We start from the raw sequence: 16,905 nt of genomic DNA on the forward strand, positions 1-16,905 counted from the left end.
CTCCTTCCCCTCCCCATCCCCCCGCCCTACCTCCTTCCCTTCCCCACAGCACCTGTATGTCTGTAGATTTATTACTCTATTTATTTTACTTGTACATATTTACTATTCTATTTATTTTGTTAATATGTGTTGTTTTGTTGTCTGTCTCCCCCTTCTAGACTGTGAGCCCGCTGTTGGGACCGCCTCTATATGTTACCAACTTGTACTTCCCAAGTGCTTAGTACAGTGCTCTGCACACAGTAAGCGCTCAATAAATACGATTGAATGAATGAAGGAATAAAAGACTGTCTGACTCCCAAGGTCGTGCTCTAACCACTATCCTATGCTGCTCTTCTGATCCTCTGACGCCCAGGCCCTTGCCCCTTCCACTAGGCTATGCTACCTCTCAAGGTCGGAGTGGTTTAGCCGATTGAATGATTTTAAAGCCGATGGTTAGGAGTTTTTGTGTTAATAGCCTCAGCGGATTGGCATAAATATTGCTTGTGAGCCCTACGTGGGACAGAGACTTTGTCCAACCTGATTAACTTGTATAATAATAGTAATAATAATAGTTGTAGTATTTGTTAAACATTTACTCTGTGCCAGGCACTGTATTAAGCACTGGGGGTAGATACAAGCAGGGTTGGACACAGTGCCTGTCCCACATGGGGTTCACAGTCTTAATCCCCATTTTAGAGAAGAGGTAACAAGCACAGAGAAGTGAAGTGACTTGCCTATGGTCACACAGCAGACAAGTGCGGAGCTGGGGATTAGAGCCCAGGTCCTTCTGTCTTCCAGGACCCTCTGCTCTATCCAGTAGGTCACTCTACAGTGCTTGGCACATAGTAAGCGCTTAATACCATAATAAAATGAAAAAAATATCAGCTGGTAAGATCGGGAAGGATTTATAAGGAAAGAGGAAGGAAAAAGCATCTCTCTCCCCTGCATAAATGCAGATAGAGATCACATCTATCTCCCCAATGCTTAGTAAAGTGCTCTGCACACAGCAAACACTCAGTAAATACTACTGATTGACGGACTTAAGTGGGACCTTTAGACTCACACGATTCTGCAGCAATTTCCTCAGGCCCTTTTGAAGGGAAGACTGATCCCTCTCTCCAGTTTAAACTTCTGGCTTGTTGAGAGAATAAAGGGCAGAGGGCCTAAGGGAAAACTCTCTCCCTCTGCTTCTCCGAGGGTGACCCGCTAATACCCCCGCCCCTCCAAGGCATGCTATCATTTTCTAGATGACTTGCGAGTTTCTAGATAGATCTGTGACCAGTTCAGCGTGTCTAGCAGAATTTTCATTTGCATGTATTTAAGCCACAGATTGTCCTCAAAATCCCATCAGCCCAATTAGCTCTGCCACCACACCATTGTGACAGTTGTAATTGAAGGAAATGCTAGTTGAATTAGAGTTTATCCCAGTTCTCTGATTCTACAATTCAGTCACCCAGCCCAATCTGCCCTAATAAAGTCCTACAAACATCCAAGCACTGTATGTGTATTATCTGAATTCTTACACTCTTTTGGCATTGCTTCCCAGATTTCAGACACTCGTGTTTTCAATCCCTCACATGATAAACAGCTTTCAGTATACTATTCAATTGTTTCACTGATCTTTTCCACTGATTTTTCTTGGAAAAGTGTTTTTCTTAACAAAATTCTTCCATCCCCAGAAATATGTAGACTGCAGCTTTCAATAACAATTTTTTTCTCCACTAAGTGAGCATGTCAATTTTTTTGAAGCAGCAAATAACACAACCTTGTTATGAAAAAAATGTGGCTTTAGAGTTGTAACTGTAATCCCTATTTTGCCACAGTGGAAAGGAAACTTGGCAGGCTGATTATAAACTCAACTAAAACTTAGATGCAATTGGAATTTTGATTGTTCAAGAATCTAGTGAGTAAGTGCGAACACAAACTGGTAAATATGTATTTGAGCCTCTGCAGAGCTATAGATGAAAGGCAAGAATGCTTTAGCCATGGATAAGAAACATATTTCCCTCACACAATTGGCGAAGTACACCCAAAGTCAAAGAAAAAGTGCAGATACCTCTAAGTGAAAACATATTGTATTTTGGTTATCACTAGAAATAAGGCAACAGAGCCTTCTATTAAATAAATACATGAATAGCATTTGTTGAGCATCTATCGTGCTCAGTAAACTATACTAGGCATTTAGGAAAGTATTGTACAATAGAAATTGTACCCCAAGGTGTGGACAGTCTAGTGAAGGAGACCATCAGGTGAATGACACACAGGAGGAAGTGATAATAACGTAATTGTGATATTTGTTAACCACTAGGTGCCAAGATTGATATTAAGTGCTGGGGTAGATGTAGGATAGTCAGATGGGACACAGGCCCTGTCCCAAGGGAATCACGGCAAGTTGGAAGGAAATCAGGAATGGAATTCCCATTTTACAGATGAGGAACTTGTAAGCTTGTTGTGGGCAGGTAATGTGCCTATCAATTCTGTCATACTGTACCCACCCAAGCACTTAGTATGCACACAGAAAGCACTCAATAAATGTGACTGGATTACTGCATCAGCCTCCTCTCTGATCTCCCATCCTCCTGTCTCTCCCCACTTCAGTCTATACTTCACGCTACTGCCCGGATCATCTTTGTGCAGAAATTCTCTGGACATGTTACTCCCCTCCTCAAAAACCTCCAGTGGCTACCAGTCAACCTACACATCAAGCAAAAACTCCTCACTCTCAGCTTCAAGGCTGTCCATCACCTCACCCCCTCTTACCTCAGCTCCCTTCTCACCTTCTCCAACCCAGCCCACACCCTCCCCTCCTCTGCCGCTAACCTCCTCACTGGGCCTTGTTCTCACCTGTCCCGCTGCCGACCCCCGGCCCACGTCCTCCCCCGTCCTGGAATGCCCTCCCTCCCCATATCCACCAAGCTAGCTCTCTTCCTCCCTTCAAAGCCCTACTGAGAGCTCACCTCCTCCAGGAGGCCTTCACACACTGAGCCCCCTTTTTCCCTCCCCTCGTCCCCATCCGCCCCACCCTACCTCCTTCCCCTCCCTACCGCACCTGTATATATGTTTGTACAGATTTATTACTCTACTTTACTTGTACATATATACTATTCTACTTATTTAGTTAATGATGTGCATCTAACTTTATTTCTATTTATTCTGATGACGACACCTGTCCACCTGCCTTGTTTTCTTGTCTCCCCCTTCTAGACTGTGAGCCTGTTTTTGGGTAGGGACCATTGCTATATGTTGACAACTTGTACTTCCCAAGCACTTAGTACAGTGCTCTGCACACAGTAAGCACTCAATAAACACGATTGAATGAATGAATGATTGATTGATTGATAAGGCCTGGAGAAGTCAAGCGACTTGTCCAAGGTCACCCAGCAGATAAGTTAAGGAGCTGGAATTAGAACCCAGGTCCTCTGACTCCCTGCCCTGGGACCTTTCCATTAGGCCACACTGCTAAGTCTCAGGTGAGACTCCTGAGGGTCAGGGAGGGTGTCTAATTTATACCTGATTTGCTATTTCCCAGCACTTATTTCAGGGCTCTGCACAGGTGTTCAGTAAATACTACTGAATGAATGGAGAAAACAACATTGTAAGCTCCTCATAGGCAGGGAATCTATCTACCATCTCGATTATATTGTACTTTTCCAAGTGCTTAGTACAGTGACCTGCACACAGTACTTGCTTTGATGAATACCACGGGATTCTTGATTAAAAACATGTGAGCTTTAGATCAGAGCTGGGATTCAAGAATGAGAGGGAGGTGGTCATTTAGCAGGATTGGAGAGAATGAACTGAGATGTAGGGGCAGCATGGCTCAGGGGAAAGAGCACGGACTTTAGAGTCAGAGGTCATGGGTTCAAATCCCAGCTCCGCCGCTTGTCAGCTGTGTGACTTTGGGCAAGTCACAACTTCTCTGGGCCTCAGTTACCTCATCTGTAAAATGGGGATTAAGACTGTGAGCACCATGTGGGACAACCTAATCACCTTGTATCCCGCCAGCGCTTAGAACAGTGCTTTGCACATAGTAAGCGCTTAATAAATGCCATCGTCATTATTATTATGTACTAGGAGAAGGAAAGCAACTGGATAGGTAAGGCACAAGACACCCTCAACAAAGCTGAGGTCTTTGTTTTTATTTGAGAAGCAATGGGGAGATTTTTGGTGGGGGAGTGATGTTCTGTGACCTGCTGCTTTAAATAACTGATACATGGAGCACGGGCTTTGGAGTCAGAGGTCAGGGGTTCAAATCCCGGCTCCGCCAATTGTCAGTTGTGTGACTTTGGGCAAGTCACTTAACTTCTCTGTGCCTCAGTTACCTCATCTGTAAAATGGGGATTAAGACTGTGAGCCCCCTGTAGGATAACCTGATTATCTTGTATCCCCCCAGCGCTTAGAACAGTGCTTTGCACATAGTAAGTGCTTAATAAATACTATTATTATTATTATTATTATTATTATTATTATTCTTGAGCTGACAAAGCTAGACTGAAGAGGTTACAGGTTAGGGACAGAAAGATAAAGGAGGCTGTAGTACAGGGAGGAGGTGATGATCCATCTAACATACTTATTGAGTACTTGCTGTCAGCTGAGCACTGTACTAAGCTCTTAGGAGAGTACAATTATTTATATAATGAGAAGTATTATATATTGAGAAGAATTATATATGAATATATATTATATATATGAAGAATTATATATATATCATTATATAATGAGAAGAATTCTATATTATGAGAAGCAGCGTGGCTCAGTGGAGAAAGCATGGGCTTTGGAGTCAGAGGTCATGGGTTCAAAACCCAGCTCTGCCACTTGTCAGCTGTGTGACTTTGGGCAAGTCACTTAACTTCTCTGTGTCTCAGTTACCTCATCCGGAAAATGGGGGTTAAGACTGTGAGCCCCCCGTGGGATAACCTTATCACCCTGTAACCTCCCCAGCACTTAGTACAGTGCTTTGCACATAGTAAGCATTTAATAAATGCCATCATTATTATTATTACAATATAATGGTGTAGACAGACACATTCCCTGCCCACTACGAGTTTACAGTCTAAAGGGGGAGCCAGAAATTAATATAAGTTATAAGTGCACTGGGAATGATGGAGGGGGTGAATAAAGGGTATAAATGATGATGATGATGGTATTTGTTACGCGCTATGTGCCACGCACTGTTCTAAGCGCTGGGGTAAATACAAAGTAATCAGGTTGTGCCATGCGGCGCTCAAAGCCTTAATCCCCATTTTACAGATGAGGTAACTGAGGCACAGAGAAGTTAAGTGACTTGCCCAGTGGATAAGTGGTGGAGATGGGATTAGAACCCATGACCTCTGACTCCCAAACCCGGGCTCTTTCCATTAAGCCTCGCAGCTTCTCTAATCCAACTGCAGGTTGCACTGTGATTTCATTGTGGGCAGGGAATGTCATTATTGTTAGTGTACTTTCCCAAGCACTTAGTGCAGTGCTCTGCACACAATAAGCGCCTAAAAAATATGATCGAATGCATGAATGAAAATCAAAGTAATGGCTTTAAAGGTGGAGAGAACGGGACCGATCCTCGAAATAAGGCAGAGGAAGAACTGACAGGGTTTAGAAATGGACTCTATCGCAGCTGTGACTGAACATGAATGCAAAGCATGAACCATCTGTCCAGCTGTATAAAAAGCCTACCTTTTAATTCAAAATGATTAACGATTAAAGCAGTTTAAGAACTGCAAACATTGCAAAATATTTTCTTCTACACCCGTGAAGACGATAACTTCCAATAGTAAGCCCCGTTTTACAGATGAGGTAAATGAGGCCCAGAGAAGTGAAGTGATTTTCCCAAGGTCACACAGCAGACAAGTGGCGGAGATGTGATGAGGATCTAGGTCCTTCTGATTCCTAGGCCCGGGCTTTGTCCACTAGGTCCCACTTTCCACTTCTCTGGCCCTTACTGGGGATGCAAACAGCTCATTTCATATGAAAACTCTCGAAATACTTTGAGGATCATTATGATGCAGAATAATAACGGTACTTATTAAGCGCTTACTATGTGCCAAGCACTATTGTAAGTGCTGGGGTAGATACAAGTCAATCAGGTTGGAGAAAGTCCCTGTCCCACTTGGGGCTCACACTCCTCCCCATTTTTTTTTTACAGATGATGTAACAGGCACAGAGACGTTAAGTGACTTGCCCAAGGTCACACAGCAGACAGGTGGCAGGTCTTTCTGACTCCCAAGCCCGTGGTCTACCCACTTAGCCACACTGCTTCTTCAAAGAAATCTTACATCTCTCACCTTACGGGATATTTGTTCTTCACAGTGGAGAGGTACAAATGCATGTATGTGATAGTATTACTTCTCCAAATTATCTGAAAATTTAAGGGACAACGCAAAACACCATACCCCCACTGATCCATCTGCGTGTTTATAACTGACACGGAAAATATCCCACCTTTCAGCAACTGGCTTGGCGATGATCTCAAAAACGGCCTCTTGTTTTGCCTCCTGATCAAAAATCTTCTGAAATCTGCAGATCAGAAATGGGGCAATCACAAAATAAGACCAGGGAACACTACTTGATTCATACAATTTGTTTTGCTGTTGTGTAACTACCCATATTTGCATCTTTAAGCTTACCTAACCTAGTACAATGTTTGCCCTGTAGTCTTAATCACAATGTACGTTTGTTCTTGGGTTACAAAAAGTGGGTAAACAGTATTGCTTTGACAAGATCTGCACAATAAATCCCTCTGACAAACTGCAACTGCTTTGGAAAAAAAAATAAACTGTATTTTACAACTCTCAAGAGGAACAGTGTGTCTGCAACTGGCATAAAATTCAAATCTAGATCAAGCAAAGTTCAGAACTCCGAGCATGAAATATCCCTAGGAGGATATTGTGACCGGCAAGAGAGCAAATGAAAACCATAGCTATTGAATTTAGGCTTTCAATAACCAAATCTTAATTGCTTCATGCCAACAAAACTTCATCCATCAATAAATGGTATTTGAGTGCTCACCGTGTGCAGAACCAACCTAATTCTCAATATTATTTTGCTTTTTTATATCCAGAAAAGGGGTGTCTTCTAAAAGGTAACACTGCTCATTATCATTAATCAATATAGATGGGCTAAAGTGTGCTGGATGCTATTTGATAGAACAGAATGCAGAGGGCGAGTCGTCTTCAGAGGTCTTGCAATTTCTGGGGAGTCAGTGCTGAAAAACTATATTCCCAGGGATATTTTAGGATCTAAAAGGATCAGCACTTTGCACTGGAATATAGGACACTATTTTTCTGGCAGCTCAGTTACTCGCTGTCTAAAGGACAGTAGGTCAATGGTTTAATAACTGGATGGGGTAGAAAGGACAAACTAAAGTGATCAAATTTGGCGATGATGGGCTGGAGATGGAGCTAGAGGTTCCCGGGGACAGTGCTAATGAAACGGCATTAGAGACAGGAAAGGAAGGAGAGTTAATCAATCGATGGTATTTATTGAGTGCTTACTACAGGCAGAATGCTATACTAAGCACTTGGAAGAGTACAGTACAACAAAATTAACAGGCACATTCCCTTACAGTCTGGAGCGGGAGACAGCCATTAATATGAAAAAAGTAACATATAAAGATATGGACTGTATCCAACCTGATTAGGCTGTATTCATTCAATCTTATTTATTGAGCACTTACTGTGGTGCAGAGCACTGTACTAAGTGCTTGGTACTGTATCTACCCCAGCCCTCAGTACAGTATCTGGCAAACAGTAACCGCTTAACAAATATCACAAACAAAAAAGATGGTCATGTTGAAAAGCCGCACTTTCCTCAAACTTAAGGTGGAGCTGATAATCATGGCGCCTACCACTTACCCTAAGCTGTGGGCCAAAGATAGAATCTGAATCAAATACAGTAAAACAGTAATAATAATAATAATGATGATGGTTTTGGTTAAGTGCCTACTATATGCCAGGCACTGTATTAAGCACTGGGGTGGATATAGGCAAGTCAAGTTGGACACAGTCCCTGTCCCATGTGGGGCACATGGTCTCAATTCCCACTTTACAGATCAATCGTATTTACTGAGCGCTTACTGTGTGCAGAGCACTGTACTAAGCGCTTGGGAAGTACAGATGAGGTAGACACAGAGAAGTGAAGTGACTTGCCCAGGGTCACAAAGCAGAAAGGTGACAGAGCCACACATAAAACCACACATAGTACTTGTTTCATAAAATCACTTCTTTCGATTCCATGAATGAAGTGAATGAGGTTGGAAGCCTCAACAGCTCAAATTTGTCCTAATTCTTTAAAAAAAACAACACAAAACAAATAAAACCTCTGGACCAGTACTGATGCTCAACATAATTCTTAAAATGTGTAAGGAAGGGAGAGATTGGGAGTTCACTAATTCATTATTACTACTACTATGGTACTTGTTAAGCGCCTACTATGTGTCTAGCATTATTCTAAGCACTGGAGTGCTTACAAAATAATTAGGTTGAACTCAATTCCCATCCTTCATGGGGCTCACAGTCTAGGTAGGAGGGAGTAGGAATTAATCTCCATTTTACAGATGAGGAAACAAGTGCAGAGAAGCTAAGTGACTTGCACAAAGTCACACAGCAGACCAGTAGTTGAGGCAGGAACAGAACCCAGTTCCTCTGACTCTGAGGCCCGTGCTCTTTCCTTAGGCCACGCTGCTTCTGTTCCCCAACCTCTAACTTCTATAGACGTTTCTTCATCCATAAATCTATTTTTTAGGAATTGATATTATGTAAGATAAGATCTCCAGTTAGCATGGCTCTTGGAATCAAAAATCTCTGCTCAAAAAACTCCCCAAAATGTAGAAATATGTTTCTATATGGACACTAGGTAATCAACGACGTACCATTTTCGGGGTCCACCTTCTTTGTTAATTGCAGTATTCATTCAATCGTATTTATTGAGCGCTTACTGTGTGCAGAGCACTGTACTAAGCGCTTGGGAGTACAAGTTGGCAACATATAGAGACGGTCCCTATCCAACAACGGGCTCACAGTCTAGAAGGGGGAGATAGGCAACAAAACAAAACATGTGGATAGGTGTCAAGTCGTCAGAACAAATAGAATTAAAGCTAAATGCACATCATTAACAAAATAAATACAATAGTAAATATATACAAGTAAAATAGAGTAATAAATCTGTACAAACATATATACAGATGCTCTGCGGAGGTGAAGAAGGTGGGGGGGGTGGCACGTAGTAAACGCTTAACAGATAACATAATAATATTTTCATAATTATTATTAGACTGTGAGCTCCTTGTGAGAGCTGGTGACCTTCCATCCCCTCCAGCACTTAGTACAGTGCTTGGCACATAGTAAAGGCTTAATAAATGATAATTAATATTATCATTACTATTATTAGACGGCGAGCTCCATGTGAGAGCTAATGACCTTCCTTCCCCCCCACCCCCAGCGCTTAATACACTGTTTGGCATGTAGTAAAGGCTTAACAAATAACCCAATGATCATTATTATCATTACAATTATTAGATTAGTATTTAATGAGCTGTGTGCAGAGCACTATACTTGGTCCTTATTGATCCTAAATACTGCAAAAGTGAGTTTTGGGATTCAGGCCTTTAAAAAGCAAACCATGAGTAAAATGTATTAAGCTAAAATTAAAAAATGGATTTGGGAACCACAACTGCTATCCAAGCAGCCTACTTGGACATCTAAATTGTTGCCTTTATGTTCAAAGATAATACTTCTGATTGTGAACCTTATTCATGCATCTAGTTTGATTAGAAATACTAATAGGCAGTCAGTCACATAAATCTCATCCACACTCAGTACAGGTAGACTTTACCTTTGTTTTAAACTCTGTTTTTCGCAGCGCTTGGCTTGATTTTCAATTCTTCATTTTAGACTAAGGAATCAATCAGTGGTACCCACTGAGCTCTTTCTGGGTGCAGAGCATTGTACTGAGCACTTGTAATTGACATCTTCCTGTAATTGATTCTGTTCAAGTCCTCCGGACCAATCTCTTCACTGGTCTTTCAGGCTCCTCAAGGGTCTAATATTTGGTGACCAGATACATTGGGGTTGTTCTTATACCTCATTCATGTATTTCTTTCCTGGGAAAGTAAAATTTCTTTCCCAGGACTAAATGCAGTGCTTTGCACTTAATAAATACTACTAATACAACTACTACTGTAGCGTCTACAAGGAATGATAATATTATGAAACTGAGCTAATTACACAGCACATAAGATAAAGGAAGAGCACACATAGAAAACTTACCTAAATCTGTAGCTTTCCCGTTTATTATTAACAAATCCATCCGCCAAATCTCGTGGTACAATAATTTCCAACTCTGATGTTGTGGATTTTTCATCTTCATCTACTGAATAGATCTGCAAACAGTAACACTCTTTAAGACAATGGCCAATAACACAACTGCTTTTTGCCACACATGGCTGCAGACATTTAAAACATCATCTGCACAAAAGAACTCCAGGCACAGAAGACTTTATAGAAGGTTTATTACTTTTAAATGGATCAATAAACTTTACTAAAACTCTTCCACCATTATAACACCGATGAATAGGGAGAAAAATGTTCATTTTCCCATTTTACTGATAACTTGAGGCAGAGACTAAATTATGTGCCCAAGATTGTACTCCACATCTTTTACACCAACTCATTAAACTTGTTGATGGGGCATGGTTAGTATTAGGATAAATTTAGGACAAACTGAAAAAAAATTCACAGAATTTGTTTTCAGGTAATGGCTTTCTTCATAGGTGACTCAGTCAGGTGACATTAAAGGGACTTTGCTACTAAGAGTTTTTGTGTTAATTGAACACAATTCAACATGACAGTGGAAGATTGGGTAGCCAGAATAGTTTTTGATTACGGAAGTCCATCAGGCTGGTCCAGTCTGTCCAGCAATAGGATCCTGTTTTACATTAGCCGCGTGGCCTACTGGATAGAGCACGGGCCTGGGACTCAGAAGATCCTGGGTTCTAAACCCGGCTCTGCCACGTGTCTGCTGTGTGACCTTGGGCAAATCACTTCTCTGTGCCTCAATTCCCTCATCTGTAAAATTAGGATTAAGACTGCCCTGCCCTATGTGGGGCAGGGACTGTGTCTAACCTGATTCCCTAGTATCTACCCCAGCGCATAGAACAGTACTTGGCACATAGTAAGCGCTCAAATACCACAATTATTCTTTTTATTATTAGGCTGGTCCTGGGCAGACCTGGGACTGAAATGGAATTTTCCACTCTCAAAAACGTTTGGACCACTCAAACCTCTGTTGGTCAAAGTCGGGAGGAAGATCGGACAGCTTCTTCAGCATCCCAGGGGTTTTAAAACAAATGCAGTCAATCAATGGCATTTATCAATCTATCAATGGTCATGGGTTCTAATCCCGACTCCGCCACTTATCAGCTGTGTGACTTCGGGCAAGTCACAACTTCTTTGTGCCTCAGTTACCTCATCATTAAAATGGGAATTAAGACTGTGAGCCCCGCATGGGCCAACCTGATCACCTTGTATCCCCCCAGTGCTTAGAACAGTGCTTTGCACATAGTAAGTGCTTAACAAATACCATCATTATTATTATTTATTGAGCACTTACTGTGTGCAGAGCACTGCACTGAGCACTTAGAATTAGGTGGACATGATCCCTGCCTACAAGGAGCTCGTGTTTTAGAAGAGGAGATAGATACTAATATACATTACGGCTATGTACATAAATGCCATGGGGTTGAATCTCAAGTGCTTAAAGGGCACAGGTGCAAATACACAGGGGATGCAGAAGGGAGAGGTGTAGGAGAAATGAGGGTTTACTAGGGGAAGGCCTCTTGGAGGAGTTGTGATTTTAATAAAGTCTTGAAGGGGGAGGGAGGTCCCAACCAGAGGGAGGACATGGGTAAGGGGTTGGCGGTGAGATAGTTGAGATGGAGGTTTGGTGATTAGGTTGGCGTTAGAACAGTGAAGTGCTGCGATATGATCTCAGTGATAAGAAGCAGTGTGGTTGAGTGGATTGAACATGGGCCTCGCAGTTAGCAGGACCTAAGTTCTTGTCTGCTGTGTGAACTTGGGCCAGTCACTTCTCTTCTCTGTGTCTCAGTTATCTCATCAGTAAAATAGGGAATAAAGATGGTGTGCCCCAGGTGGGACATGGACCACGTCCAACCTGATTACTGTATATCTACCTCGGCCCCTGGAACAGAGCCCGGCATGTTGCTAGTGTTTAAATACCATAAAGAAAAAAAAAAAAGCATTCCTTCTCTTCCACCCAGGAGTGAAAATTTACAAATGCAAATTTTGCTTCTTTCTTCATGATGATTTAACAGTTCATAGTTTAGGGGCTGTAATTAGGGCAGAAAAAGTTACACACAATTAATCCCCTTGAAATCATTGGGAAACCTAGATGATTTTCCCTTGCAGTCTAGAGGACAAAAATTATTTAGTCTGTCAATCATATTTATTGAGTGTTTACTGCATGCAGAGCACTGTACTAAGCGCTTGGGAGAGTACAGCATAAAAATATAACACATACATTCCCCGCTCACAACGAGCTTACAGTCAAGAGAGGAGGGCAGGCACTAATACAAATAAATTACAGATATGTACATAAGTGCTGTGGGGCTGGGAAGTGGGGAATGAATAAAGAAAGCAAGTCAGGGTGATGCTGAAAGGAGTTAAAGAAAAGGAAAACAGGGCTTAGTCAGGGAAGGCCTCTTGGAGGAGATGTGCCTTCAATAAGGCTTTGAAGCGGGGGAGAGTGTCTTTACAGAAACAACTGGAATCAGGGATTCTCTGGTTATGTTTTCTCAGGAGACAATTTCAAAATCTGTAGGCACTGACAGTAGCAGATAAAGCGGTTAGGTTGAGGCATTAAATACAGTTTTTTAAAGTTGTCTCATGTCAACTGGATTATATTAGATGGGGAGGTTTTAAAATCTTACAAGCTGACAAGCCCACCAAAAGATATGAGGAGCCATTAAGACAGTGATTTACTTCTTTCTTTAGTACTGTGTCTTTATTAAGGAACTCTTTTTTTTAAATGGCCTTTTGCTTCAAGAAAAAACAGCCCCAAATATTGGATTTCTACCTTCACCACAAATACACATGTGCTTCATATGTCATAATAGCATTTTAGGATAAGGGACAACTGTTTTTAATCTAAATCATGCAAGGTCTCTGAAAAAATCAAAACAATTCAAATTATATTGGACTTTGCAAGCTTTGCACTAAATCTGTTGTAGAGATTGAAGGCATCTCATACTAGGGTGGAGGTTGAGGAGGAGAGAACCCAGGCAGTTCTCCCATAAATGTGTATTTTCAATCAATGGTATTTATTGAGTGCTTACTGTGTGCACTCAGGAGAGTACCACAGAGCTGATAGACATATTACTTGCTCACAATGATCTTACAATCTAAAGGGGGAGACAGACATTGATATTAAATATCAAATTTTCACTGCACAGGGAATGGTTGGAGAATTGGCAAGTTTACTTCCAACAGGTAGAACGCAGTTTAATCTCTGAAGAGAGGGCTGGTGACATGCAAGAGCCATCATTCAAGCAGAGAATCAGTGTGGTCTAGTAGTTAGAGCACAACCTTGTGAATCAGAAGGACCTGGGTTCTAATCCTGACTCCACCACATGTCAGCAGTGTGACCTTGGGCTAGTCACTTCACTTCTCTGGGCCTCAGTTCCCTCAACTGTAAAATGGGGATTAAGACTGTGAGCCTCATGTGGGGACAGGGACTGGGTCCAACCTGATTAACTTGTATCTACCATTGTGCTTCGAACAGTGCTTAGCACATAATAAGCACTTTAGTACCATAATTATTATTATTATTATTCCAGGCCTGTGCTACTAGGAGAAACACACACAAATGGAAAAATGAGAGCATAATCTTGTATGTTCAGAATATGAAAGAGCACGGGCTTGGGAATCAGAAGATGTGGGTTCTAATTCCAGCTCTAACACTTGTCTGCTAGGTGACCTTGGGCAAGTCACTTCTCTGGGCCTCAGTTACTTCATCTGTAAAATGGGGAATAAGAATCTGAGCTCTACATGGGACAACCTGATTACTTGTATCTACACCTGCATTTAGAACCATACTTGGCACATAGTAAGTGCTTAAATACCACAATTATTTTATATGTTGGAATGCATGTACACGGATGGCTATCAAGACTGCTGAAATATGGCTATTGGGAACAGCATTTTCAGCTGCTGCAATCACTTCACCTGTAAGTGGTTCCAAAATCTTTATGTGCACTTTCAAGCACCCCTTACTCCCTACCCACTCCTTACTCTTCCTGTCCCAGAGAGCCCATGACTAAAAAGTGGATAAAAGAGTAAAGTGACACCGCAAATCACCATCAAAAATGAATTTTTCTGGGTTCTTGCTGATCCAAAATGTGACTACAGACTCAACCACCATCATTATTATCATGCATATTCGCAGCACTTACACACATACCGGTAATTTATTTTAACTTATGTCTCTCCTTCTATACTGGGAGCTCTTTACGGGCAGGGAACGTGTCTGCCAACTCTGTTGTACTGCCCTCTCCCAAGCATTTACTACAACACACTCCATTCAGTAAGTGCCCAATAAATATCGACTGATCAACTGATTAGCCTGAAGACCCTGTCAGCCCATCCCACCCTTTCAAAAACAGTCACAGTCTTGGAGCATAAGGGTAGGAAAATGGGAGAGAAAGGAGCTAAGTTTTGGGGAATGGGAATATCAAAGGGAAAGAGTGTGGCCTAGTGAAAAACAGTACTCTGCACACAGTGCAAAGTGCTCAATAAATGCCATTGATTTCTATTTAATTTTTCTACATATATTTATGTTATCTATACATATATTTATGGTTGAGTCTTCTCCAGTTAGCCTTACGTCATTAATTGCTCATCTCTCCACCCACAAACTGCCCCTTCATCACTTCCACATCATCTGAGTCTTTTGTAGATTCACTCCCCTTACTCATAAACATTTCTATCTTTAAACTCCCTTGCTTCCCCTTACCTGTAATTTATTTTGGTATCTTTCCCCACCCAGGTATCCTGCTTGTGAGTTCCTGGAGAGCAAGGAGCAAGTCTGCTACCTATCGTACTCCCAAGTACTGAGAGAGCACTCAATAAGTGCTGCTAATTGATTGAATGTGTGTTTGTCAATGGGTGTTCCGACGGGGGTGTGAGTCATCAACTGTGTTCAATAGCAGGAGGGTGTAATAATTGTGGCATTATTCAGTGCTTGGGACATAGTAAGTGCTTAACAAATACCACTGTTATCCCGCTTACACTATATGCTGAGCACAGGTGTAGAAAGAGATCAGGTCAGACTCAGTCTGTGTTCCACGTGGGGCTTCCAGGCTAAGGGGGAAGGGAGACCAGGTGTCGAGCAATCAGTGGTAGTTATTGAACCCTTTCTGTGTTTACAGCACTGTACTAAGCACTTGAGAGAGTACAAGAGAGTTGGCAGACATTCCCTACCCACAAAGAGCTCACAGTCTGAGGCGACAGATGTTAAGATAAATAAAGGTATTTTACCCCCATTTTTTGGAGGAGATAACCGAGACACCTCGCAGGAGACTTGTCCAAGGTCACACGGCAGGCACGAGGCAGAGTTGGAATTAGAACCCAGGGCTCCAGACTCCCAGTCCCACCCTTTTCCCCACTAGGCCAAAGATAGTGGGGAAGTGCACATACAAGGGGGTGGGGAAGGTGGGGAGCAGAAGACGGGGGGCACAAGGCAGAGACCCAGGGAGAGGGTGGGGGCAGATGGCAGAGGTCAGGGGGCAAAAAGGGTATGGGCAAAAAGGGAAGGCAGAAAAGGGGGCACAGGGCAGAAGATAATAATAATAATGATGGTATTTGTTAAGCGCTTACTATGTGCAAAGCACTGTTCTAAGCTCTGGGGAGGTTACAAGGTGATCAGGTTGTCCCACAGGAGGCCTCACAGCCTTAACCCCCATTTGACAGATGAGGTAACTGAGGCCCAGGGAAGTGAAGTGGCTTGCCCAAAGTCCCACAGCTGACAACTGGCAGAGCCGGGATTTGAACCCATGACCTCTGACTCCAAAGGCCGGGCTCTTTCCACTGAGCCACGCTGCTTCTCTAGGGGGCGGAAGATAGGGGGTAGAGGGTAGAAAATGGGGGGCAGAGAGGCTGGGGGTGAAGAGGCAGCAGTGTGTGGCTGGGGCCGGTCCTTACCCCCTGAGGCTGCTTCTGGCCCGAGGGCTTGACCCTGGCGAAGATCTGGATGGTCTGCTTCACCATCTTCGGTCCCCTAACGACCGTAACTAGGGACGCGACGCGCGCCCCCCCCCCCCCCGCGCTCCCATTGGCTGCCGGCCGCGCCGGGGGGCGGGGCTAAGGGGCCCGGGCCTAAGCCGATGCTTAATGCTTAATATTATAATGAATACTTACAACATTAATTCTGGTATACAAGTGCCTACTATGTGCTTAGCACTTCAGTAGATGCAAGGTAATCAGCCCCTGTCCTAGATGCAAGGTAATCAGCCCCTGTCCTACATGTGACTCACAGTCTTAAGTAGAAGGAAGAATAGACATGTTAGTCCCATTTTACAGATGAGGAAACCGAAACACAGAGAAGTTAAGTAACTTGCCCAAGGTCACAAAGCAGGCAAGTGGCAGAGACAGGATTATAACCCAGGTCCTCTGACTCCCATGCCTGTGCTCTTTCCAACAGGTCATGCTACTTTCCTCTATAAAAACTAAGATCCTTTTCATTGAATCTTTCTCTCTCTCTCTCTCTCCCTCTTCCCCCCTACATGCCTCCATTCATACTCTTGTTCATTCTCTCACCTAAGTGCAAAAATAAAGGAAATGAAACAAGTTGTGCAAGTCGGGTTGCGCCTGCGCCGACCCACCTGTCCCCTCCCAACCTTTTCTTTTTGTGATCTTTCTTAAT

The 16,905-nt window shown here is 42.8% G+C and overlaps 1 protein-coding gene across 1 annotated transcript in view; it reads right to left on the bottom strand.

Moving 5' to 3' along the window:
* Window positions 1–16,252, bottom strand: part of LOC119940649 (kinesin-like protein KIF6) — a 112,878-nt gene extending 96,626 nt beyond the window's left edge. The window contains exons 1-3 of the mRNA XM_038760868.1: window positions 16,185–16,252; window positions 10,239–10,351; window positions 6,415–6,489 (exon numbers count right to left, since the gene is read on the bottom strand). Of these exons, the coding sequence (XP_038616796.1) occupies window positions 6,415–6,489; window positions 10,239–10,351; window positions 16,185–16,250 (254 nt within the window). The 5' untranslated portion in view covers window positions 16,251–16,252. The remainder of the gene's footprint in view (window positions 1–6,414; window positions 6,490–10,238; window positions 10,352–16,184) is intronic.
* Window positions 16,253–16,905: the final 653 nt, after the last annotated feature.

This window comes from Tachyglossus aculeatus, chromosome 19 (genome assembly GCF_015852505.1).
Source record: "Tachyglossus aculeatus isolate mTacAcu1 chromosome 19, mTacAcu1.pri, whole genome shotgun sequence".
Taxonomy (NCBI): Eukaryota; Metazoa; Chordata; class Mammalia; order Monotremata; family Tachyglossidae; genus Tachyglossus; species Tachyglossus aculeatus.